The sequence below is a fragment of the Notothenia coriiceps genome, unplaced genomic scaffold, assembly GCF_000735185.1.
Source record: "Notothenia coriiceps isolate Sejong01 unplaced genomic scaffold, NC01 NC01_scaffold00038227, whole genome shotgun sequence".
Taxonomy (NCBI): Eukaryota; Metazoa; Chordata; class Actinopteri; order Perciformes; family Nototheniidae; genus Notothenia; species Notothenia coriiceps.
Window position 1 is genome coordinate 1928 of NW_011370928.1, and position 26482 is coordinate 28409.

The 26482-nt window shown below is 42.0% G+C and overlaps 2 protein-coding genes across 9 annotated transcripts in view; one reads left to right on the forward strand and one right to left on the reverse strand.

Annotated features, from left to right (window-relative positions):
* rfx2 (regulatory factor X, 2 (influences HLA class II expression)) lies at positions 1–25678 on the forward strand. 5 transcript variants are annotated; one of them, XM_010797670.1, is made up of 18 exons: positions 1–190; positions 9783–9891; positions 10822–10911; positions 12269–12351; positions 12830–13100; positions 14325–14399; positions 15334–15515; positions 15738–15857; positions 16952–17073; positions 17379–17497; positions 19702–19814; positions 20249–20400; positions 20663–20760; positions 21228–21377; positions 21508–21716; positions 21798–21951; positions 22029–22095; positions 23684–25678. In XM_010797670.1, exons 2-18 carry the CDS (start codon positions 9784–9786, stop codon positions 23803–23805), a joined length of 2235 nt encoding a protein of 744 aa, XP_010795972.1. In that variant the 5' UTR covers positions 1–190; position 9783; the 3' UTR covers positions 23806–25678. The 5 variants fall into 5 exon arrangements, with proteins under 5 accessions (XP_010795972.1, XP_010795975.1, XP_010795973.1 ...); XM_010797671.1 differs by having other exon boundaries at positions 2–190; positions 22053–22095; XM_010797673.1 differs by lacking the exon at positions 10822–10911.
* Positions 25676–26482, reverse strand: part of fcho1 (FCH and mu domain containing endocytic adaptor 1) — a 48306-nt gene continuing 47499 nt past the window's right edge. For all 4 annotated transcript variants that reach the window (XM_010797667.1, XM_010797668.1, XM_010797665.1 and 1 more), the window contains one exon: positions 25676–26163. In XM_010797667.1, coding sequence (XP_010795969.1) covers positions 26070–26163 — 94 coding nt within the window. In that variant the 3' untranslated portion in view covers positions 25676–26069. The remainder of the gene's footprint in view (positions 26164–26482) is intronic.

The following is a 26482-nucleotide window of genomic DNA, read 5'->3' on the forward strand; positions in this document are numbered from 1 at the left end:
GTAGATATTCGAGGGTAGCAACAGTTGCCTCGAGACCCCGTCGAGCCACAGTGACTGTAGCCGTGGAGACAGTTACTTACCAACGGGCGCAACACTCAGCAACAGCAGCAGCAGCATCTGGAAGTCACCGAGCGAGTGGGAGAGAGGGGAAAGAGAGCAGTGCCAGGGTATAACTTTTCACAAGGCAAAGGTGACTATTATCTTCACAGCAATCATCTGCTAAGTTTTTCTGAAATTGGAAAAAATGCTCTGTGGTCAAGTGCTTTACTAGCAGTCGTGGTTATTTTCCACAACTGAACTTTCCCTTATTTGAACGGCGTTCCACTCTCCATTTAACTGACGTTCACCTATTGCTTGGCAACAGCTTTTTGTACCTGGTAAAATATCCATTTCCGCCCTTCTTTTTATTTTTCTACACTTTTCTTGAACGTTGTACTCGGCGTCAGCGTTACTCCAACTCAACATTGATTCACTTGTTGCTACGTTGTGGTGTGTGTGTGTGTGTTTCGAGCTGTGAACGCACTCAATCCCAGCAGGATGGATGGTACGGCTACCAGGCAGTCAAGCTACAGCTAATGCTAACTCAGACAACTAGCAGCATAACTGCGAGTTCAGTCAGTTTAACCGTTTGTTGCGCAGTTAGCGTCCGCTCTGTCTTGTTTGTCACATTACGGAAAAACGTATTTTCTTGTTGTGTCTTTCTCGAGAACGTAATTTTCAAGCAGGTGGACATTTGGCTAGCTAGCGTTAGCACCGCTGGTCCTGCTGCCCAAACTGCAAACTAACGTCCGCTGCGAGCAAGCGTGAACCCAGCAGGAGGATAACTTTCCTTTCTGCTGGCAGTTTGCCAAGACCGTTAGGTAGTCTTAACTCTCACATGATATTGTTAAATTGATTTTAAACATTACGCTGCCTGTCGAGCACGGATATAATAACTTTTACCAGCGAGTCGGCGAAAAATGAAGTTCGCCGTTTGACTACAACGTTATCAAAGTTGGTGCTTCCATTTGTCTCTATCTCAGGAAAGGAACTACTCTTTTTTTAATCAGTTAACTTATGTCACGATTTAAATGAGAAAAAGCGGGTACTTCGCAAAGTTTTAATGTTTCAGAAATTACTTGAATAACTGAATATGTAACAGCTAGGTGGTGCTACGATGGTTTTTTTCAGGATACGGCTCTGTTTGGTTTGTACAGTCTCTTGGGAGAGATATTTAGTTTAAAGTACAGTTTTTTTTTTACATGTGCTTTCGAAACTTGCCATTACAAAGATACACTAGTCTAGTACCCTTCATATTAAAAGGCAGAAATAATTAATGATTTTACCTGATTTGTCTCCTCTCACTAATTTCATCACAAGTAGTTTAGCTCCATCTACTAATCTTATGCCAAATTCGTTGAAAAGACCAAAAGCCAAATTGTTTGCTAATTGCCAAGTTTGCACTGCTCCATTGTTTGGTTGGCAGGTTTCATTAGGTTTGATGTTTGATCTCTTTAAAGCTGAAGGCTCATATCAAACAGTGCCATTGCAATAATAAGAAACCAAGGAAATGCAGACCCCCAAATGATTTTAAATCCCCCTTTTCATTAGCTTTACAGTGTGCAAGGCCTCTTTCCAGCACCTTGCATACCTCGTTTTTCTTCTCTTGGGACTTAGTCTTTTTTGTCCCCTGAGTTGAATTAATTCTAATGGACTATCATTTCAGACAGCAATCAGGTGCTCGGTCATTTGTAATGTTTGCTAGTGCTGCATCAAGAATCTCTGCAGCACTTTGATTCTCTAATTAAAACCCTCTCTGCTTTCCAATTAATTGACTTATTTACATAAAATATTTATCTTGTAAAAGAAGAGATCTGAATAATATAAGGTTTTATGCCATTGATTCAGCCAAATATGTATTTCCTTTTAATGTTAAAAGGGGTCAGAACGCAGTATGGTTAAGTGAATCATACTTATTATTTAGGCTGCATTATATTTGATAAAGACATTTTTGTGAAGCTTTCTACAGCTCTATTTGGGCTATTTGAGGAAGGTGTTGAATGTGCACTGACAGAAGACTTGGCTGGATTTGAGTGTTAGAGAAAGAAACTTCCCTTTGATTGGTCTGACAACTCGCCGCAGCTAAAAAGAAAATAAAGAGATGACAGCGCTGCATATAACCCCCACCAGCATGACATTGTTATGTTTACATAGCAACTTGATATACAAATACACCCAAGTCATGGAAAGAAATGGGATAGAGTGGGCCAGGGGCTGAAATGTTATTCTTTTAAAAGTGAGTGTTTTTAATCTGGTTATTTTCATCTCTTTCTTAAGAGTTCATAGATTTTGCTTGCCGAGAGGTAGGTCAGAAAGAAACCCTGCTCAGAGAGGAGACAACGTGGAAAGTAGCTGGTAGTAAGCCAGTTATTTGGGAAAATCTTATTTGCTTGTTGTATGGTACTTGTAATGTGTATCTATATGGGCCTTTTTTGGTCTAACCGGCAGCCAATGACCATGATCGCACAAGTACCATACTGATCTGTAATTGACAGAAATTGTGCTTGTTCTTTAGAACTAACCTCTATGAAAAACTGGAGTTCCTCGTATGGTTGTGCATAGAAGAGTCCACCGCTACCCGTGTGCCATTTTGAGTGTTTAATGGACCCGTGTGTGCAGTACAGTTCAGCTATCAATAGGACAGCTGCAGTGGTCTCTTGGACAGCGGGTGACCTGACACAGCTTTTGGTCACATGTTTTGTGGGGGTGTGTCTGTGTGTGTGCACATACATGAGTATGCTGTGTGGATGTGCTTGTGTAGCCTATGTGTGTTTGCTCGTGCTGTATCTAGTTTGTCTTGATGAAGCCTTGTGGTGCCTCGGGGAGAAGTTCTCAATCCAATAGCCTGCCACACACAGACCCTTCATTGCCATTGGTTCTGTCGCTGCCGTTTATAGTTGATCACATTCTAGTTGCATATCCCTCCTACTGGGCTAACTTAACTGCCTAGCTTTTACACATCATTTTATTGTCTGATATTAATGTATATTTAATGGGCTGTCCCATAACATCTCAGAAAATCACAAAGCAAAGCAGAACAACTGAGAGGAGAATCCCTTGTGGTGCTTGTTAAGTGGAAATTAATAGTGCAATTTTTTCACATGAGATGATACAGTTTCATAATCTTTGTAATTTATTTATCCATGAAGAGCTTTACATTTGACTTGATGTGCTGTTAACGTTTAACACAATTAGAAAGGTGTCCTGAGGACTCTCACATCACATCTTCCACTTAAGAGTTTTTAGAAATCATTGTAGGTTTATGCTGCTAGGATACGGAGAAACAAATCTTGTCTATTATCAAAACATTCTTGCCACTGATTGGCCCTCGCACAGTGGCAACAAGTTGAAACTCGTTATGAAATGAATTTTTTTTCAGACTGTCTCTTCTATCTGTCTGTGTGTCATCACAACATTCTCAGCATTCCACCTGTTTGTATCGTAGCTACACAACTGCTAATTAAATGTCCTTCCACAAACAGCAAACAAGGCAGTGACATTTGCATTACAAAAACTGACCCCCCTCTCTCTTTCAGTCAAATATAGCAACCCCCCATTCTCTCCTCACTTTTCTTTTCTTTTGTAGTGTTTTATGCTAGGTTGTTAGGAGATGTTTATTTGGCTTGAAAACAACTTCTGTCAGTATAACTTGCTACAAATTAAATGCCAAAGATTAAGTTCTAGGACATGGAGATTTGACCAGATTTACAAATGAGTATTAGACCCAGACAGTAGTTTTAAATTGAATTAGCTGGGTCTTCAGCATTGCTTTTCAAAAGCTCTTTAATTAGGAGATTTGGTGCAGAGTACGCCATACTCACATGTGGAAACAACCCAGTTTCAGCTAAATGGTGGAAGTCCTTTTAGTGCAGTCACCCCTTCCTGGTCATTGAGAACCCTCTTCCCACTCACTAGCTTCAAAGGCGATGTTAATGTTGCAAGGTTCAATTTAAATGAAACTGTATGCTATTTGTTTTCATGGTAAATGAATGGCGTAGGTGTAGCCTGACTAAAGAGTGTTACACATTGTAACCTATGTAGGTCTAAAAAGTGTTGACATTTTTAAATCAACAACTTGAAGAGCACCAATTTGTAGACAGGATGTCAACTGCATCCTGTCACCACCTTTTACTGTATGATCTATGAATGCCATCTTGATGCAAATTGCTCTGCAGGAACACTTGTTAGGTCTTCAAGTCATTTAATGCCTAATGTTCTGGAAAGGACACTGAATAGGCTTTGCTAAATTAGAGAGTAAATGCTGCTGATAATATATGTTGATGTCTGAAGCATGTCACTGTATAAGGCTGCAGAAACAAATAGAGGTTTCTGTATGAAAGGTTAAATCACAATGGAGTTATATTGCATGCTAGTCTGATTATTCATATAACCCTAAATACTTAAATCCGAGTGATGCCAAGTATTCAGCATGGTGCATTATTTACTGCAAAAGCAACACTTGGATCCGTTTCATTCAAGCATGAACTGATAAGTCATTATTTGTGTCAAGTAGTGCCTGCAGGTGTACTGTACCTACAGTACGATTATTTTCCAAGTCATATCTGTGTTAAGTGAATGCTTGCCAAAAGGACAGACTCCTCCAGGGCAACCAATCGCTTATCTCGGGTTCATGGGTCAAATTTGACACGGCTCACTGCCAGCATCTGAGGTCATCGTTGAAGAATGTGGTTCCCTATAAAAAGAAAACTCCACAGGTTGGAAACACTCATCTTTGAAAGAGTAAAGGAAGGCAGATTACAACAATGTTTGGAGTGAAATAGTTATACTTCCACAGAATACGCTTCAAGTCTGGGTTAGGCAAAAGCGTTAGAATACCTAACCATTCCAAGTTGTCAGCCTCGTCCATTGGTTTTGAATTGACAACAACATATTGTTCTATCTATCTTTGCATTTCTATTTGTTAGCCTGATATTTAGTTTTATGAAATTGGGTTAATGCTAGGCAGTGGCCCTAGCAACAAGGGATTAGGTGGTAAAGAAGAACAACATCTAGGGTCCTTTTTGTTAAAACACCATGACGGATAAGACATTTTAAAATGATAATGATTTGTTTAAATAAAAAAAAGAAGATTTTGAAGAATGGGCATGTGCTCTCTGAGATTTCTTTCTGGATTTGTTATTATGTTCTGGGTTGTCATAGCTTTAAAAAGGGTCCTCTCATCCTATATGCTTTGGATCTGGCTATAACCATATTTCAATTGAGATTATAGCTATTTGTCACATGTTGTGCAAAAACAAACGTCCTTGAAGTGAATTAAAAGATCAAAATGTAATTAAATGATCAACTGTTGTGTTTTTTTGGGTATGCCGAACACTTATAAGCAGAGAATAAAGCGTTAAAGCAAGAGTCCCAACTGTAGTATCCTGCAGTTTCTCCTTAGTCACCACCTTCTCCTAAAGCAGCTAGGTGACTTAAGTAAAGTCCTCTCCTTTGTGTCATCAGGCAGCCTTGGGTCACATTAGATAAATAGCCGTGAAAGAGAAAGACGCCTACTCGTATGAGAATAAGCTGATTACATGTTAACCATCCCTCCCCTTCCCTTCCCTGCTCCTCTTGTGGTGGGTTTTCCAATTTTACTTAAATTTTCAATTTCAAATCCTCAATCTTTATCTAGAGATGTTAAATACTAAGGATGAAGGCTGGGGGGGGGGGGGGGGGGCAGTGGAAATCTGGAAAGGGTTAGAAGAGGTTGGGTGTTGGGGGAGGAAGTTGCTAGTGTCGAGCTTGGGCGAACACACAATCTCCATGGCAACGGTTTGATCTTTCTCTCTGTGGCTGTCAGGCCTGCAGCACACATGGTGACGGAGTGGACAGGTTGTGCTGATGACCGGTGTGGGGAGACGAGCTGAAGAGGGGAGGGGGGCACTTGGATCAGAGACAGTGGTCTGTGCCCCCTATTCCTCCTCTCATGCTCTCTCTTTCTCTCTCTCCTTTTCTCTCCGCCTTAAACTCTGCCATCTGCAGACCCCAAGAGCTGCTTTGATTGGATTAGCCATGAATTAATGAGACAGGCTTGAAGAACAGCCTCTGTTGTGGAAATCTCTTATCATATCTTAATTCCCTCTTTGTGTGAGCGCGTGTGCCTCTGTGATCTTGTAGTTTAAAAAAAATTAAATAAAAAAATAAAAACCCCACACCACGTCTTAATGAGCTTGTTTTGCAACAAAACATGTAATTACCAAATTAGGGAACACATGTTAAAGCTTCATCAGACACCTGTTGCTCCTCTCTTTTATGTTAAGTTTGACATATGCATTGTGCTGATTGCTTGTTCTTCACAAATGTCCTTTTAAAAGCTACAAGCGACGGTCTCTGCTTAATTAGTTTTGTAAAATAATTGTTGCTCTGCTAAAGCTGATTTACCAAATAACTTTAGAAAGACTCAACTTGCATTAGAAGTGTTGTTTTTGGGTAACGAGTGTAAAGCAACCTTGAAGACTTGAGACTGTTGTTTCCCTGATGACTTAAACATTCGCCTTCTTTCGAGCACTGAGTAGTTACAACAACAGGGCACTTCACCCTGTCCTCTTCAATCAAGTCTAAACCAGAAGCATAAAGTCTGTACATCTGTCTCTAGCTGCAACACGGAGATAAGTCTACCTCCATGTCACCATGTCCCGGAAATTATTAGCTTACATAGTATTTATTGTTGTAAGTTTCTTCTTAGCGTGAGATAGAGGGATCAGGTGGGGGGATGGCATTGTTTGGTTTGGGAAGTATTCTGTTGGTTGCATAGCAACAGGCTCCTGGAAACGGGAGTGGACGGTGTTGCCACTAGCAACCGTTGTTGCTCTGCAAACAATGTGGGCCAGTGCAAACATGAGCCAAGACTGTGGGCTCCTGCTTTTAATTGAACATCTGTATGTGTTTTTCTCTGATTGAGCCTTGTTTAAGTTAGATCTGTCAGTGACATATGTTTATATCTTGTCTACACTGTGAACATTGAGATTATAGCATTAGTTTTTAATTTTTGGGGTTCTTTAAATGTGTCTTTTCTTGTTTCCGTTTAGCTTTTTAAACTCAGGTAACTCTTGAAAGGAGGTGCAGTTGTTCATGTTGTAAAGCGCTCATCTGGGATTTGGCCTGAATGCAACCAGGCTTCCAGACCAGACATGAAAACAGACTTGTGGCCTGAGACGCCAGCCCAGCCAGAGGAGCAGTTTTGCAGCAGTGTCCTACCTTTGTGCTTTTCAGCGCTGCTGTGGAGAATTTGTGTGGCTTTTAACCTTTCCTTAACACTAAGCAGACTCCTGTTTACTTTACTCCTGTCTGTCCTGCTCCAACAAAAGGATTTAGTATAATTCACCATACATATTACAGCCAGTGCCTTTAGTTGAGCTTCAACGGCTGAAAACGTGCCAGTGAGTTCTCTAGTTCCTTATCCATCACCATCCAGCCATGCCACCCACTCCTTAATGGCACTAAGAAGCCTGCAGGCTTGTGTCACTTCCTCTGGTGAAAATGACAAGTCTGAAAATAAATGATGAGATTGTTAGGTGCATGTAGAACTCAAGTGACTCCCCATAGACAAATTCCATGCTTTAGAAAAACGCTTTAGCATCGCAGGGGCTTTTTAAATGAAATGTTGACTCCTTGTTAGAATCATTGTGATTATAGGCTTTCGGTACTTTAATAACATACAAGAAAGAAGTGTGAAGAAAATGGTAATGTAATGTGAGAGTCTCTACATGTAAGTGCTAATTGTGCCCTGTGCTAACAAATACAGTGAAGGCAACAGCTCAGATGGCTACGCAGGGTAGACTGGATATGGTAGGACCATGTGTTTGTCTGTAGATTGACACATATCAGACATTTCAACATAGACCTCCTCCACTCAGGCTGTTAGTCATATAGACACAGCAGTGTATTTGCCTGTGGCAACATCTCCATCTATGGAAAATGCCAGTGGTGGCACACCCATCCTATTTATCTTAAAGGTACACTCTGTATTTATCTTAAAGGTATCTTGAGTTTGTCAAAAGTTGTGCTGCATGATTCTGGATACAATGAGAAAGAATCATTATTTTATTGTTGAAATCTGAAGCAAAACAACTTTTTAGTTTAATATTTACCCTTTCAATCTCCTTTTTCCTGTGGGAACGGCTTGGTCATGTGTGGTAGATGTTGTGGTATTGTCTGTCTGACAGCTTCTTCTTGTTGTATTTGGCAACAATTAGTTGGTTGAATAAATGAATAGTGTTATCCTGTATAACAGTTTAACCTTAATGTTCCACAACAGAAGATATCAACTTTTTTTTTGTGTGAACATGTTGGTATTACTCTTCCTCTCGATCACCTGGGGGGTTTGTTGATAGTGACTCGTTTTGCCCATATTGTTCTTATCTTCTCAAAGTCTAAGGCAACATACATCAGTGTGTGTGTTTAGGTATTTTTACACAAAATATAAAGGTTTGATCACACTGAAGGAGAAGGGTGTTTTTAATTCTTATGGAAGTAGAGGTTTGATTTGAACAAGTTTACTAGCTTCAGCTGTTTAGCCACATGATACATTTGAGTTTGGAGAGCCAAAAGAGTGCGTTTCTGCCCCTGTTGCCTGTATATAGACGCCTAGCCTCCACGTTACTGCAGCCTAAGTGTGTTTGTCAGATCTCTCTCAGTGAAATAAAAGGACATTGTAGTGCATGTCTTGTGGTATGACCAATCACAGCATGTCTGGAGCTGGATTTGTCTTGCAGTCCTTCTCAGTAATGCTCCCAGAGAACACCATCCCACCGTTTACCTTCTGATGTATCCTGTTGCTCCTGGATTTCTACTCATCAATCCAACCCACCCCCCAACTGTGCCGTATCTCCTTCTCTCTTTTTATAATCCTCCTCCCCCTCTTCTCTTTGCGGTCGCGCTCGAAAGTTCCTGTGGAAGAGCTTTATAAAGGGGGGGGAAATAGAGGAGTGAACGGAGAGGGAGGAGGGGGGTGGAGTTGGGGGTGGTCGTCATGGATTCCTCACCATAGCAACCGACAAACGTTTACAAAGCATTGAGGAATTTCCTCATATCAGCTGGATTATTGAGGCCCTCAGAGAACAGCTCTCGTACCAAACTATCGCTGGATATCATCAGGCTGGAGCCCCACTGCCATTTTCATCTTTTTCCCCCTTAGTTTTTTCCTTTTTTGTGGGAGTGGGGAAGTTGTTTTTTATCCACTTACTCCCCCTTGCAGTTCCATTCGTCTCTTGACCCTGCCTTACTCTCGGTCTTTCCCTCTCTATCCTACAAAAAAAAGAAGGGGTGAAAAAAAGAGAGCTTTTGTTGCACTCCATGTTTAGTTCCCCTTTGCTATGCTGTGCACATTGTCACCCAGTGGAAAGCCGAGTGGCGGCAGTCCCTTTGGTCCTAAGCAGGAAGTTCAGTCCTATTGGTGACTTAAACTACTGTACTGTAACTTTTCTGCCGATCAGTCAGCATGACTAGGAGTGTCTGTACAAAACTATTGGGCTCTTTATATTGACTGTGATTAAGGCTAAAGGTGGGCAGCATCTGAGAGTTTCACTGACTCAGCTTGACTGGTTAAAGCCAGAAACCCCCTGGGACACGATGGATGGCATGGAGGCTCCAAGAGAGAAGGGGTGGTGTCGAAGAGCATTTGTTTAGTATGGCTGTCCATGTATAGCCAGAGTTACCAATATGAGGGTTTCTTAGGTCTGGAATTAAATCCCTCCTGTATTTTTTCTCTCTTCCACTTCTTCATGTCTCCTACAACCCAGCATGCAGAGCTCCGAGGGAGGGTCAGACACCACGACCAGCGTGGCAGCGCTGCGGACGTCATCATCAGCTCAGGCCCCTGTGGTACAGCCTGTCCCAGCCTCCCAGCAGGTAGGTTATTACCTCTACTCCACTGCAACATTAATTACAGGACAAATGTGGAAAGTCTGTTGTGAATTAACTGTTCCATCTTTTTTATTTTCAAATATAAAATGTAAAGTAGTTTTTATTTATAAGCCCAAACCCGCTTCTCACAAAAAAAGAGCTTAGGCACGTTCACACCGGAGTACTTTTCCCCCGTACTTTTCCCGTTTAGTTCCGTTAGTACCCCTTATGTCGCGTTCACACCAAAAAGAGTACTTAGTGCCGGGAACTTTTACCCCCATTTTTAGTGCCTGCTAGAGAGGTGGTACGAAAAAAGTACCGAAAAAGTACAAATTTCTATTGGCTGGGCGAATTGCAAACCACGCCCCGTAAAACTCTGAAAAGTTTTTTGAAGCCGCGGTAGAGTGATGACGAGGTGTCGGCGTTCTGGCGATTTACTCGGAAGGCTTAGTTTCTACTGAAGCCAGTCCCCAACTCCGGGCACTTCGGGTGGCAGTATACGCCGTGAAGTTGTTTGCGGCCTGCCAGTAAACCCAAAGCAGAAGAAGAAGTGACGTCAGCGGCTCATTTGCGTAATCTTCCCTCAGGGAAAAGGACTCCGGTGTGAACGCGATTGGTACTTTGTGCCCTGGGGTTATAAGTGCCGGCAAAGTACTTGGTGTGAAAGCGGCTCTTGTGCTTGGTGTCTGAAATGAAATGGCACTATCAATGGAGTACACGCACAAACGCACTGCCTGGCAGAGAGAGGGTTATGCAGTCATTTATGTTTATTATATTGGCACAAATCTATCTGCACTAGCTTTAAATATTGGGGGGGGGCGGGTGTTGACATGTTTGCCTGTCTTGTGCCGACTGTCATATGTTACCAATGATGTGTGTATGTGATTGTACGTGGTGCATACCTATGTAATTGAGTTATGTCTTGTATCCACACAGAGGGTGCTGGTTCAAGCTACAGGCTCAGCTCAGAAAGGAGGACAAGCACAGCAGCTTTCAGTACCCAGGGTTCAACAAGTCTCTCAGCAGGTACACAGTGCTGTACATACTATACAGTGCTGTGAACAAATACTTGTACACCCCTTGAGGCTTTCTTCTCAGTTAAACCTATTTTGACTGAGCCTGAGACGTATAATGTTATCTTTTATAATTACGATTAAATAAGCATATGGCCTCTTTCACCGGGACTTTTTCACTTGTCACTTAGAAATGTTTTGTCTTTTCAACTCATTGGGTTAGAATTGACATGAAAGCTAAATGATACAATATGACCGGGGTGATGCAGGTTTTGCTTTAGTAAAAAGCAACCAAACCTTGCTTGTGCTTCACACTGAATGAAGATCCCAACACGGCAGCCCATTCATTCTTCCAAAAGCTGCTCTTCCCAAGCATGCGCCAAGCTGTTTCTCCTGCTTCCTGTGCTCCTCATGGGTGTGCCAAATTGTCTTTCTCTGGCTGAGCCTGGCCCACTGCCTGCGTACATGAATAACATGAAACTAACATCTTATACAACTCTTAAAGGCTTTCAAATAAACCTTAGCTCAAATGGTTGGTATACATTTTAAGTGTGAACATTTCTCTAAGCTTTACTGCTGCTGCGTTTGTGATGATGTTTATGGCTTCTCTGCATCCAAGTGTGTTTTGTTAACTTGCTGCAAAGCCTGCTGGTTCCTGGGCACTTGCACCAAATCCCAACACACATTCTGTGTTTAGGATCGAATGTGAAATCCAGGTGATCGGACTGTCTACTATGAGCTGTTCATAGGTACCCGTCTTATATTTCAGGGTGAAATCTAAGACGGTAAACCAATAGCAGATGGACAAGTCATTACCTGCCTTTCGTCAGTTGTATGCATCCTTGTATCGTTCTTCATGACACGTGAAGTTTGTAGAGCCAAGTTTGTCTTTATTGAACCAAATGTAGGTCTTTATCAGTTCAAGCTTTCATTCTTTTGTTCAGTTTCAAATTATTTGTCTCCCTGTCGCCTTTTAAATGAATACTTATTTTGCTAATCAAGTATTATAGAACTTCTACAAAAAATGTAATGTTAGGTGATAAGGTTGAGGCAGTTATTTTGATTATCATGCAAAAACCAAAGGTGTATACAGAGCTTTTCACTGCACCACACACACACACACACACACACACACACACACACACACACACACACACACACACACACACACACACACACACACACACACACACACACACACACACCAGCAAAAGCCTACAGTCACAAACAAGTATTTTCATTTCACTGACTTTTATGATAAAAAAAATAGTCTGATACTTTGTAATTATAGTCGCAGTTTGTTTTTAATTTGCACAAATAGTGAGTTGGGAAAGAAAATGTTATTCCTGATTTCAATGTCCTGTCTGTAGGTTCAGCAGGTGCAACATGTCTACCCATCCCAAGTCCAATATGTAGGAGAAAGCGGAGAGACTGTTTACACCAATGGAACTATGTAAGCAATGTTGTATTACCCCACAATTATTATTATTAGGGATATGAAATATGTTTTTCATTGTGTGTGGCCTTAAGAACAATACAACATATAGTTGAATTCATCCCAGTGAAGTCAACATCATTACAAATAAATAACAGGGATGTTACCATGTCAGAATGTAAAACCATAACAAGTATTTGCTGTGCCGTGTATTAGTATTATAATGTAAATGATTTATTGTAAAACAAGACATTCTTCAAAGTTTCTTCAATTTGATTCTAGCATAGCCAAATATGTTGATATCAGTTATATTTGTGTCTGTATAATTGCAATGATGTACTTTATCAAATTCATCAATTCCTGCGCTCTTGTTTTTTGAATTAGAATTTTAAAAACCTGAAGACTGTAACTGCTCGTCATCTGCTTTCTAAAGATGTAATGTAGCATCGTGATTGAAAGACATCGCTAAATGCTAACTGCAGTGACCTCTCCCCAGCCGGACAGCCTACTCCTACAACCCCGAGGCCCAGTTGTACGGGCAGGGCAGCGGGGGCCCCTACTTTGACTCGCAGGCAGGTGGAGCTCATGTCACCACGGTGGTCTCCTCTGCCAGTGGTGGGGTGGCCCCTCACGGCATGGTGGGCATCGCTATGGATGTGGGCAGCAGCCACATCATTTCCAGCGGAAGCACCTACCTGATTCATGGGGGAAGTATGGAGGGGAGCCGCAACCACATATCACACTCATCACGCTCATCCTCCGCTATGGTGAGCAACTCCCATACCAATGTTTTTGTTATTCTGATGCACTCTTTCAAATCTATTGGGATTAAATGTGGGAGTGAAAACAACAGCCAAACTGTTTATCAGAGGTTTGCACCCGCCAAAGACGGCACGATTACTTTTTTTCTTCTTCATCCTTAACTGCCATGTGGTGAAATTAAAGTTTTTATTCTTTAAAGTACGTACATAAGTTGTTACTACTAACTCCTAGTACTACAAGGCTTACTGAGCAGAGATCCCCACTACCACATGGTGTTGTGAGACTGGTGATGACTGTGGTTACCTGAGCCTGAGTCCAGAGGGCCCAGGCTCCTGGACGAGAGCACACAGGGTTTACAGGAACCTGAGTTGGGGCCTCCTGGCTCTGCAGTAGCAGCACAGGGCAGAGAGCCTGTAGAACCAGGACACTGGCTTAAATAATTCAGCGCTGCCTTGTTTCAGAGGTTTTCACAGGCACTTGAGCGCCCTGCGAAACAAAGCAACCCCTGGGGCTCATTACCATTTGGCCATGAGCCCTCTGGAGCCTTCTTAAGGCTTGGAACGCTGCCTGCTTCTTTTTCCTTTTCTTCTATGTCTCCAGTTTGGCTGCAATAGCACATATCTTTTCATTTTGACTTTGGTTTTCTTCTACGGCTCAATAGAGGGTCCTTGGTTTTGTCATTCACTTTGCCCGCCAGTTGGACTGCATTCTTTTTTTTTTGTTGTGTCCAAAGAAAGAATAATATGCCTGTGTTTAATATCATGACACTCTCTCTCATGTTGTAGCAACAACTAACTCTCTGATTGTTAGATTTTCATTCACATTGTTTACATCTTGGGGGATGGGTCTGGTTAGGCATTGTTGACCTATTGTCCTCAAACTTGACGTGACCTGTGCCCCTGTTTGTGGTTCCTATTTGCATACATTAGAGTGTCTGACTGCAGCCCTTCACTGAGCAGCTTAACCCCAAAGTCCCTTGATTTGCATGCTTTGGTCAGCCTCTAATGGATGTGGCTGCTACACTGACTGATTTCATGGAAATGCAGAGATCTGGCTGCTTGCTAACAGTCTAATTTCCTTTATCTGTTTTAATTTGTTTTTGTGTTTTTCTTCATATACCCCTGCTTATTTCTGTCCCCTTCTCTTCTTCTATCACTCTCCCTCTCCTGCCTCCTCCCTCTTCTGTGTCCACTTTATTTCTTTTTTTTGCATGCTTCTTCTTTCTTTAGCTTGAAATGGCGATTGAAAACCTCCAAAAGTCTGAAGGAATTGCAAGTCACAAAAGCAGCCTGCTCAACAGCCATGTAAGTCAACCAGGAACTTTCTTTAAAAAGGACATGAGGATAAAGAACAAACAACAAACAAAAGCTGAACATTGAGGCAGTGTGTTCCACTTGTGTACGCAACGTTAAACGCACTACCTACTGCTAGCTTAACTCACTCTGCACTGTCCAACTGAAACGTAAAATGTCTCAATACATTTCCATCCTTCATCTGAACTTGCACTTGCTATCACTTTTTGCTTAATAATGCATCTTTTATATATTTCTTAACACCCTGCATGGACTTAAATTGATTTCTGTATGTTTCACTTCTAAGTACACCATGACATGCACTCAGTGTCACACAAGCTTATTGCAATGTGACTTTTCACCTTGTTTCATTATTATAATGAAATAGAATAAGTAAGTAGTAGTGTTTTATTACATCCATAGTTTGACTCACATGGAAATATGATTAAGATTCTTTCCCAACATTTCCATCTTCCAACCTCATTTCCATTTTGAACCAGTTGTATAAATCATGTTTTAAGTATTTGCTCTGAATATTTATAATTTGAGCTTTTTATGTAAGTTCTCTATGATTGGACTGTTACGACAGAGCAATGACAGAGCCCCTCTCAATATTGACTTGAGATGTATCCCCTTGAATGAAAAGCACTCTTCAGATGTTTGGAGTTTTCACTCAATCAGCCATTCTTTATTCTGTAGCCAAGGCAAGATTAGAAAAATAGATTAGAAAGCATTGTCACAGCTGGAGTGCAATGGTCTCTTTGGTGTTCAACCTCCTAGAACAGGTGTTTTTGTGATGTGTGTGTGTGTGTGTGTTATCTGTCTTCTGATGTGTAAATAAGATGCCCGGCTCCTCTTAATTTCTGGCCAGGAGACTACCACAGAGGAGAGTTTGTCCCCTGGGGATCACTGATTATGCAACTGTGTTCCCTCTGTGTGTTTTTAGCTGCAGTGGCTGCTGGACAACTACGAGACAGCGGAGGGAGTGAGCCTGCCGCGCTGCTCCCTGTATAACCATTACCTGAGACACTGTCAGGAGCAGAAGCTGGACCCGGTCAACGCCGCCTCCTTCGGAAAGCTCATCCGCTCGGTCTTCATGGGCCTGAGGACACGCCGCCTCGGCACCAGGTACACAGGAAGAGATGTGGCTGAAGCCGAGCATGCTTATCACAGCAATCATTCATCATAATCATATACAATCAACGATGTGACACGTATCATGATGTTCATAGGCAACGGAGACTTTTTGATGGCCGAGGATAATAATAATGATTGCACCTGTGACTCGCCATCTCCTCCTCCTCCTCCTCCTCCTCACTGTGTTCTCTCTTTTCTCTCTGAATCTAACAGAGGCAACTCTAAGTATCATTACTATGGCATCCGGGTGAAGCCTGACTCACCGCTCAACCGGCTGCAGGAAGACACCCAGTACATGGCCATGAGGCAGCAGCCTGTCCACCAGAAACAAAGGTCAGCACTGTCTGCCGTCTTGACCTTTCTTCACGCATTTCATTTCATTTGGTTGGTTATTTGTTCTCATGGCAACACATGTTTTGTTTTTTTCTTTATGATAATCATGTATGAAACAATCTAACTTTTTAAAACATTGACCATGTGGCAGCTGCCTCTCTGTCTCTGCTGCTTGGTGTGCCATCTTTATTCTCAATCAGTTTTATTACCAAGTAGATTGACACATAAGAGGAACTTGCTTCGGTATAAGTGCCTCTCTAACAGTTTGTGGCGTCTTTTGATTTGACATTTTCACTTCCTATTTTCTTCACCCATTTTCTAGTTTCTACCCAAACATTAGAGCTGCATTCAATACTGCATCATGTTTTCATGTATTCACTGAATTGACCAGTAGCAGCTATGCGGCAAATATGTGCACGTATGCATGTTCCTCTTTGAATGCCAGCTGACCAGCTCTTGTTCTGAGTTCTCATTTTGATGGTTTATTGCACTTAATGCAAGTGGTTTTAAATAAAAGTGCCAGCTAAATGATATCTAATATAGTAATGTAACAGATGTATGAAATGAAGAAACCACTCCTACTCTCCCCCTATCCCTCTCCTTCAGGGCATCTGTGACTTGCATTAAAGGTGACACACGACACGAGAAGGGAAAAAAAGGCATTCTTGTCTACTGGCAATTGGGAAAAGATTCAATCACCTTTTAAAACTGGTTTAACCACTTATGTTCTGCTGCTTCTTCAGTAGGTTGTGTGTATACGTAGGTCACTGGGGCTGGCATATATAAAGGTCACTGCTGGCATGTACACTAGTTATTGGATTTGAAACTAGACATACTCACAAAACTATCCCATCTCTAGGGATACAATCAAGCACCAGTGGAAGTAAATATAACAATTAACCAAAACAATGTACGCAAATGTCATTTTCCTTAACACACAAACTTGGAATTTGACTTCTTAGCTTTTTTATTGAAGGTGGTCACCTGAGCGTTTTCTGTGTGGTTTTCATTAAAGTGAAAACTGGAAATGTTGTGTTTGTAAGTCCTTCAAAGCCCAGCTAACATACATGTCCCCTCTTATCCCGTGTGTGTAGGTTCAAACCTCTGCAGAAGGTGGACGGTATGTCTGACAGCCTGTGTGGGAGTTCTCAGAACTGTAGCAGCACTCCAGAGCAGTCCGTGGCTGCTCAGAGCCAACACCACCAGCAGTACATCGGTGAGCGACACGGCACTAATGTGTAGCAATGCTTTGTTGATCATTCCTCTGACTTCTTTCTTTATGACTGCTTTCATAACGCTATTCGATTTGTGTTCCCTGATTTGGCCACATGTTGGCTTTACTTTACAAATGTATATATATATTATTTCTTTCTGTTTGGACACTTGTGGTTTTATTTATTTATATTCTGTCTCTCGAATATATTTGCCTTTTTGATTCACACACAAGTGCCAGTCTGAGTGTGAGTGTGTGTGTGTGAGTGATGAAATGATTGACACCTGTCTATCTTTTTTGTCATTCAGATACGTCCCACAACTTGCCTCCATTTCCCTCTCCTGACTTGGGCACCCAGCCTCTGCCTGAGCGCATCAACATGAATGATATCAAGAAGCTGCAGACGCTCTACAGAGAACACTGCGAGGTACAGCTCTACGAATATCTCACTGAGAATACATTGACCTGTCAATTTAAATGGCTTTAAAGGGAAACTGCTTCAATTCTGTTTACAGGTCTTTGGGCTGCCAATGTCATAGTTTCATAAAGCTTGTTGTGTAAAGCCAGCCTCAAGTGATGTCACATTTTCCGTCATTACCATGAACGCTGACACTGATTCAGAGAAGACCCTGCAGTACACACTCACCAGAGCAGCAAATGTGTATTATTCCGCTCCTGAAAATAGTCCCCGACAAAAGTAACGCTTTTCATAAAACGACATTGCCCTGCTGATAAAAACCATAATCAACCTTCTGTAAAAACCTCACTCAATATCGTGACCCATTTTTAAACAGATCAAAGAAAGTACAGTAGGCTGTCACTCAAAAGTATTGTAATCATTGTTAGTTTAAGACCATTTATAAGGGCTATGAAGAAAGGGCATATTGCATAACGACATTTCACAGGTTGAAGGGCATACCTCATGATCTCTGGGCAGGAAGATGCAGAAGAACAACCCTTCAAGATGAAACGGAACAGGGAGGAGAATAGAAATAATATTGAACCCTAAACATTTCTGGAGGCTCCACAGGCCGGAGAGAGGCTGTGATTAAAGCTGTGAAGCTCTGGCTTTATCATATTATCCCTGCCCTCCCCTTGTCCAGCCTCACCACGCTCCCTTTGTTCCAGCCGTCTTTTCATCTCCGTGCAGCTTTCAAGACATGCCAATTAACCTTTCAGCGCGCTGGGTGGACATCTTGGTGTCTTTGTGGTGGCCTCCCCTTGGGCCTTTGTGCTGCCTTGTCTGTGGACAGGCACATGGGCTCCTGCCTTTGTCTGCCAGCGCATTTCTGTCACTCTCACAGCTCTCATTGCCTCTGTGTGTTTAATGTTTATGCATTTCACTTTTTTCCTTCTTTCCACTTTTTTGTTTTGGGCCAACAGTGACCTGTTAACACATTAGCCAAGGCTTACATTGACACAATTAAAAGTTACAACACAAATAAAATAGTTTTCTTAAGCACAAACAAGACATTTTAGGGCTGTAAAGGAACTTGTATCGACTGTCAGCGATTTATTTGTTAATGTCATGGCAACAACAGCAACATATTAAGGGATCAGCCGTGTCATTAAATAAACATTTAAACAAAAATGATTACCGGTAGGTGTTTAATAAATCACACTGTAAACCGCAGTAGTGTGTGCTCAGATGCCAGGGTAAGATTGGGGAATCTCTGCCGCAGGCGGCTTTCTGCGTTTTGAGCATGTTATTTCTCCTCCACATTTTTTTTCTTTTTTCTTTACGGCAAGTTGTTTTTCCAATGTGGCGCAAACTGTGGTGGCAAAACGCTCTTGTTCAGAGGGATGGGGAATTCTTCTTTTTGTTTTGGAGTTCTGTGTTTGACCTGTTGCTCTAGGCAACCGTAAACAAGGTTGTCAAGGCAACGGCTACAGAGGAAGCAAAAACACATCATGTGATTAAAGCCTACAACTGCTGTGTAACAAGATCTCGCAGCAAGTGCATGTCCTGCCAGAGAGAGAGAGAGAGAGAGAGCGAACAGAATCTCTGGGCACAGATCATACGCTTTACTCTCTGCGTAGAAATGCAACTGAACAAAAGAGTCCTCAACTTCTGCACCACTTGTTCTTAACTTTTACTAATATATATATATAAGAGTTTATCCGTTAACTCTCTTGTTATACCAGGTTTTCTCCGGCCCAGCCCTAATACTGTTGTTTATCATTAAGGTCCCCAGCCTGCTTCCTCTGCACTCTTCATTGTTCCTATGCGTGCAGTACACTGTGCTTCCTAAGAGACTCATGCATATGAACAGGGAAGAGGAAATCACATGGGTTAGTTTAGGTCATTGCCTCACCACTAAGAGGAGGCAAATGCATGCATACATCTACAAGACTAATCTGCTCTACAAAGGATTAAAAATAACTGAGGGGGGAAATGAAAAAGCTCCAGATGAACGTGGCCTTTAGGATCCTCGGGTGATTTATGTGTGGAGCTGTGTTTGAGCTGGCTCATTGTCTAACAGGAGGGCCTGCAGTGAAGGAGAGGCTGCTCGCCTGCCTGCAGAAACTTTGTTGTGTGTCTGGTTGCCATGGTTGAGCTCTGTGTGTTTTGTCCCCTCTTCTCCTCCCTCTCTTCTCCCCCCCCCTCCCTCCCTCGCTGCTCTCCTGCAGGCCACTCTGGATGTGGTGATGAACCTCCAGTTTCACTACATTGAGAAACTCTGGCAGACCTTTTGGTATTCAACACCGCCATCTAGTGACGGAAACACCTCCATCTCCAACAGGTCAGATCACAGGGAGAGCCTCACCATGAGAGGATAACCACCAAGAGAGAGGGAGAGAATCATTCATGTTGTTAAAGATAAATTAGTCATTAAGTTCATTTATTATTCTTTAATTATTATTGATTCAAAACGGGTCGAAGAATATGTTTGTAAATGCAGTTTTGTAGGTGTTTGTGTCTGTAAGTTGGTAAAGAATATCCATTTATTTACAATGGGTTAAAAAACAGAAACCTATAAGGTATGATCAGATGATAAGAGTAGTTGATGTTAGCCTGTCTATAAAATAAAAGAACATCTACTTTTATATTAAGTGAGATTTTTTTCCAAGCTCAATGCAGTTTTCTATTTTAATTGCAAGTCAACGTTTTAAAGTGTTTAACCTTTCTGCTAAATGCTAATATGTCGTCGTCCCCCCGTCCCCCCACCGTGTGCAGTGACGATGACCTGGACGGTGTGATCCCCAGACAGAAGCTGCTGGCTCTGTGTAAATATGAACCAATCAGACTGTGGATGAGGAGCTGCGACCACATCCTGTACCAGGCTCTGGTGGAGATCCTCATCCCTGATGTGCTGCGTCCTGTTCCCAGTACGTGCTATTCATAATAAATGTCATTCTACTGCAGTTTTTATTGAGGTATACAAACCAATAAACAAACCTTAAATGGGAAAAACCATGCCGAACAAAGAGTAAGAGTGAACATTCTCATTGGTCTATGCATTCTCAGTTTGATCGATTGAAAGGTCAGCCATAGCATTTAATGATGTGTGGATGCAGAAATCATGAGGTGTTAACGAGGGTGACGGGTGATTTCTTTCAGTTTGTAATCCAGAATGTTCTGTTCCTTCAGGCACTCTCACTCAAGCCATCCGCAACTTCGCCAAGAGTCTGGAGACCTGGCTGACCAACGCCATGACCAACTTCCCTCAGGAGATCATTCGCACCAAGGTAACTAGAAAGTTACAGCGGGTCATTTAGTTCATCACATTTCCTCACTCCTACAGCCTCAACAGTTAGCGGTTATCACCTCATGAGGCTGCTTTGTGATGTTACTTTCCATAGTGATAGTAGACAGACTTATGTGCCTTCCTCTTTGTGCTGCAAATCATTTTTGAATACAGTGAAAATGTTTTGGAATTGAAGCTGAATATTTAGTTAGACAAAACATTTAAAACAGTGCACCATTTTGGAAATGATTACATCCATCTCTTTTTAAATACATGGTTTTTTGAACCCCAAATACAACTTTATTTAAAAAAAAATATTGAAAGCTTCATACTATTCAGTGCAACCTTAAACAAAAAGTAACTTCATCACAGAATCCCTAGAAACCTAAGCTTATTAAAGTCTGGCATCATTTCATCATAAAACCTTGAGAGATACAGTTCAGGATGTGTCATGTCTCCATGGTGCAGGTGGCGGTGGTCAGTGCGTTCGCCCAGACCCTGAGGCGGTACACCAGTCTGAACCACCTGGCCCAGGCGGCCCGCGCCGTGCTGCAGAACACCTCCCAGATCAACCAGATGCTCTCCGACCTGAACCGGGTGGACTTCGCCAACGTCCAGGTATCATGTCTTCCCTGTTTATCAATCATCAAGACATCATGTTTAGACTACAGACGGTGCCCTGTGGACTCTCTGTATTTCCCGTGTCTTCTTGCTCACTGTGGTGGGGTGTGCTTGTTGTCTCTAACAGGAGCAGGCCTCATGGGTGTGTCAGTGTGACGAGAGTGTGGTCCAGCGCCTGGAGCAGGACTTCAAGGTGACGCTGCAGCAGCAGAGCTCTCTGGACCAGTGGGCCACCTGGCTGGACAACGTGGTGTCTCAGGTCCTGAAGCCCCACCAGGGCAGCCCCAGCTTCCCCAAGGCTGCACGCCAGTTCCTGCTCAAGTGGTCCTTCTACAGGTAGGAGGAGAGAGAGAGAGAGAGGCAGGCTTTACAACAGAATCAAAAACCACAGAATTGAAACATCCTTTCCTCCTGCAGCTCCATGGTGATCAGAGACCTGACCCTGCGGAGTGCAGCGAGTTTCGGCTCTTTCCACCTGATCCGCCTGCTTTATGACGAGTACATGTTCTATCTGGTGGAGCACCGTGTGGCGCAGGCAACCGGAGAGACTCCTATAGCCGTCATGGGAGAGGTAGGAAAGAAGATATTTAAAGCAGCGTATGTTTCTCTATAAATACTGAAAGGGCCATGAACAATATGGTTTAACAGTTGTTTTGTTCCGTTTCATCCCAGTTCAGTGACTTGACCTCCATGATGCCATCACTCATGGAAAAAGGTAAGCCTTTATTATTTACTATTATTTATGTGTAGGGATGGGTACCGAGCCCCGGTATTAAACGGGCCCCGGGGCTGAATTATTAAAGACCGTGGTACTGTTAAGCTCCAACGTTAGCGGTCTTTTTATCGGTACTGGAGACATGTAAAAAATACATCATATGTATTATTGCTACACAAACATTATATTGCAGTTTTAGTTTCACCAACTCCGTTTCTAACATGCAAAAGACTGCAAAATGCGTCTATGATTATCTTTTGTATCTTCGATCTCTCTCCCGTCTGTGTGCGAGGGGGCGGGGCAGTTTACACACGCAGCTGCTACAGTACACACACACACACACACACACACACACACACACACACACACACACACACACACACACACACACACACACACACACACACACACACACACACACACACACACACACACACACACACACACACACACACACGGCGGAGAGAACGCGCTTCCTGGTGCGGTTAAACCTATGGGTTAAACTTGACCCTTATCGATGCTCGTTGCCTAAAGAGCAGTAAGAGTTTAGCATGTAAGGGCGGTAACACGAGCAATTTGTCTAAACATTTAGCAAAAGTGCTCCACATTCAGACGGAGGAATGCGCCGTTGTTGACTGTCTTTCTAGTAGCTCTGTAGCCCCCCCCCCATCCACGAGTAACTTTTCCACGTCATGTATTATGTATGCTAGCAGCAACACACGGAGTTAACTCAATTATACAAACATGGGTTAATGATTAGAGGTAACTGAGTTATTTATTTTGTTAAAGCTTCAGCTGTTCTGTTATCAGATTATTTAATACGATTTGTTAAAACGTTGTTTCTTTTGATGTGAAATGTTATGAATTTAATTTAAATAAAAAGCAATGTTAGTTTTGTTCACCTTAAAAGTACCGTTAAAAGACCGGACCGATAAGCGGTATCGATCAAAGTAGTAGTACCGTTAAAACCTTAACGATACCCATCCCTATTTATGTGTAGTAACAGTACTTTACTAAATGGAGAACAATAATTGCTGGTTGTTGTACGTCTGCTTTAACTGTAATTATACATCTGGACTCTGGGGTAGAGCCTCAACATTCCTTTGTTGCTGCTGGGATTATTAAAGGGTCAAAGACCTTTGTCTTCAGTAGGAACCGCGAGTTAAAGGGTTATTGCTGTTACAATGGCTGATGACAAACTGTTTCTACTAACCTATAACATTCACACTGTACATCTTATATTTATATTTAATTGAATATTCCATTCTGTGCACACTTGATGTAAATAATATCCTGCTTCTATTGTGTTAACAGAAAATTGGCCCTTCATAGTGTTTTTATTTGTCAGACAGATTCTAGATTTTTTTTTATTATCTTCACGGTCATTTGTATATTTGTCTTACTCTCTAATGCTGGTTTATTTCTATTTCTATTCTGAGATGTTTATATTTTAGAATAGTTTATTTCTACTCTTTTAATTAGTTAGTATGCGCAATGCCTTGTTTTGTTTCATGCTGCCGCAACACATTTTATTTCCCATATTGGGATGAATAAAGTTCCTCTGATCTTATCCTCCCTGTGTCCTTAGACGCGTCCTTCTCCGATGAGATGAGTGACCTGGGCAGTGATGCTGACGCGTCCAGAGGGCCGACTGAGCCGGCCGTAAAGAGAGAGAGGATCGAGCTGAGCCACCCTCTGCAGGAGATGTGAGTCCAGAGGGGCCGGACTGAGATAACAGGGACCAGCATCTCTGTCTGAGAGGGGGGGGCCTTTAGGGGCCCTTTGGGACGCAGCAGCACCCTGCACTTCTGCAGTTAGTGTGCAATGTATATAAAGAAGAAAGTAGCAATGTCACTCCCCCTCCCCCCCTTTACTAGCGTTTATAATAACGGTGGTCTTTTTACCCGGAAGCTCACCTTTTCTTTTCTGTTTGTTTTTTGTACTCACATGGGTGTAACACAGATTTTATTTCCGTTTTTGTTGCAACTGTGAATGACTTTGTGCAGTACCTTTTTATCGGATGTGTAACTTTACGCAGTGGTGTTTGTGATTCTCCTTCTCTCTCTTTTTTAACCTTAAGTAGCTGTGCCATAGTGTCATTTGAGTGCCTTAGATCGCTAACCTTGAAACCACCACTACAGATGTCTATCTGTCCCTCAGCTGTGCCTCTACCGCAGTATGAATGTATCGTCTCCAAACCTCAGACATTCAAAGCACCTTTAACATTATTTAGGTGTGTATAATCCTTGTTGCCTCTGCTGCAGCTCGCAGCACACACACACACACACACACACACCCTACTGACCCAAAGGACCTTCCCTCAGTCGTCCACCCCCCCTCCCCCCCCCGCTCGGCCAGTCAGGCTCTGTAGGCCTCGTAGTGTCGCAGTAGTAAGGAAGGCAGGGAACTCAGTGTTACCTTGGCTGTGTAAGATGTTGGTTTGTTTACCTCAATAGATTTTTATGCTGTTTGGCTCAGATGACATGAAGCAAGTATACAAAAAAAAAGTAAAAAAAATGTAGCCACTGTTGCGTCTCCTTTCATGTAAATAGTTTCATCCTGTGATTGCTCCTGCGTGTTTTGTGAGGATGCATTCAGGGACTCATGTGTTCAGCAGACCTGTGGCGGGGCACTCACCCACCGCAGAGTAGGGAAGAAACCCAGAGAGATCCACTCGATGGATAAGGGATGTTAAAACCCAAACTGGAATCCGATCTGTCTCGATGAGCCTCATTTTCTGATTTAAAAAAAAAAGTGGTTGTACATTTTATCTAAAGAAGATAAATCAATACAGGACGGACCTGTAAAACCAAAACTCCTACCCAGAAAGAGGATCTCTGCACACGCTCCCCCACTTCAGAAACTGACCTCATGCTGTTACTCAGATTAAAGTCTTATGTTCTGTTTTTATTAGATAGAGAAATACCGTGCGTTATTTGGGGAGTTTGTCCATAATAAATTATATAAATATATATATATATATCTGTGTGTGCTCTGCGGCCTCGCTCTCTTCACACTGAATCAAAAGAAAACGCTTTGATGTGTAATTGACTAGAATGGCGTGTGTGATAAACTTGTTTCCAATCTCAGTTTTGTCAATGTAATGAAATCAATTATATCTGCGGCGTTACTGCGCTACTAAACTGTCACGAGATACATTTCTATTTATGAGCTTTTTTGACATCAGCTTTGTTTCAATGGTTTTGGTTGATTTATTTCCCCTCTTTGGATGATTTTGTTGTAGCGATGAGAATCCTTGAGCTTGAGTTTATTAAGGCTTTTTGTAACTTGTGCCTGTCACAGTAATTTGCCTTTAAGTGCTTTGGAGAAAAAGTAATTTCTGTGTGTACTTTGTAATGTTTTGTAAGGCTGTTTTAGATTTTTGGCGGAGGATTATTTTTTATTGAACTAGATTTGGTTCTTCTTACAAGTATACTGAACCCTTATTTTTGTGCATTTTTAAACCTGTTCTTGACTACACTTTAACTATCTAAGGACAGATGACTGTCTGTAATAAACTGCATAGTTCAGCTGTATTTTGTACTTGGTCACAATGTGTAATAAATTGGTGTAAACCAAAAAAGATTGAGCACATTTATTTTTTTATCAAACATCAACATCACAAAACTTCTATTCGAAACAAACAGCTGATTTACAAACATTTATTTTCTAAGGTTTGGTAGAAGATCTCTAGGGAAACTCCAGAGATTCCCTCCATACAGTATAATTTAAAATTCTAGTTTCCATGGCAACTTATTATTCACATGTTTTTCTACAATTCAAGATGAGTTCTGACATTTAGCTCAGTTTGCAGTCTCAGAACGGGGAACAGGAGATTCAATACAAAAAGGCAGGACGACTGAGTACAACACACACACACAACTTAAGTTAGAGGGGAAGAAGGCTTGGTCCTCCTCAGACAGCAGGACACCGTCAGAAGAAAGTGCACATCGTCCTTTAAGGCTGATCCGTTTTCAGTCATCTCTTTCTGGCCTTCGATTTTGAAAAAGTGCAAAGTTCTGATCCGCAGCGAGGATCCTCACAAGGAGCAGCCGGCCAGGTACTTCCCTGTGGAACAGCAGGAGATGAGCATTGACCCAGAGGAGACGTTCTGTATACTAAGCACTTAAAGTGAACTTGCTTATGCTACAGGAAGCTACCTAATGAATTGCATGACTTTTTATATTTCATATACCTTACGTCTTCGTTTTTTTAATATGTCAGTGTTTATATGCTCAAGTTATAGGAACTTGTAAATATAAAACAACTTTAGTCACTCAAAGTTATTTCAATTAAAGGCTAAAAAATGGATTAGTATCAGACAAGTTACTAAACTACAAACTGATTTTAGTGCTACAGCTAATGATTATTTTCATGTCTTTAGAAG

Bases quoted from the DNA above. Each gene is read 5' to 3' on its own strand.
- rfx2 (XM_010797670.1), top strand. From the start codon at position 9,784: ATGCAGAGCTCCGAGGGAGGGTCAGACACCACGACCAGCGTGGCAGCG. The intron at 14,400-15,333 runs GTAAGTCAACCA...GTGTGTTTTTAG, and splicing joins GCAGCCTGCTCAACAGCCAT to CTGCAGTGGCTGCTGGACAA. The intron at 21,952-22,028 runs GTAGGAAAGAAG...ATGGTTTAACAG, and splicing joins CTATAGCCGTCATGGGAGAG to TTGTTTTGTTCCGTTTCATC.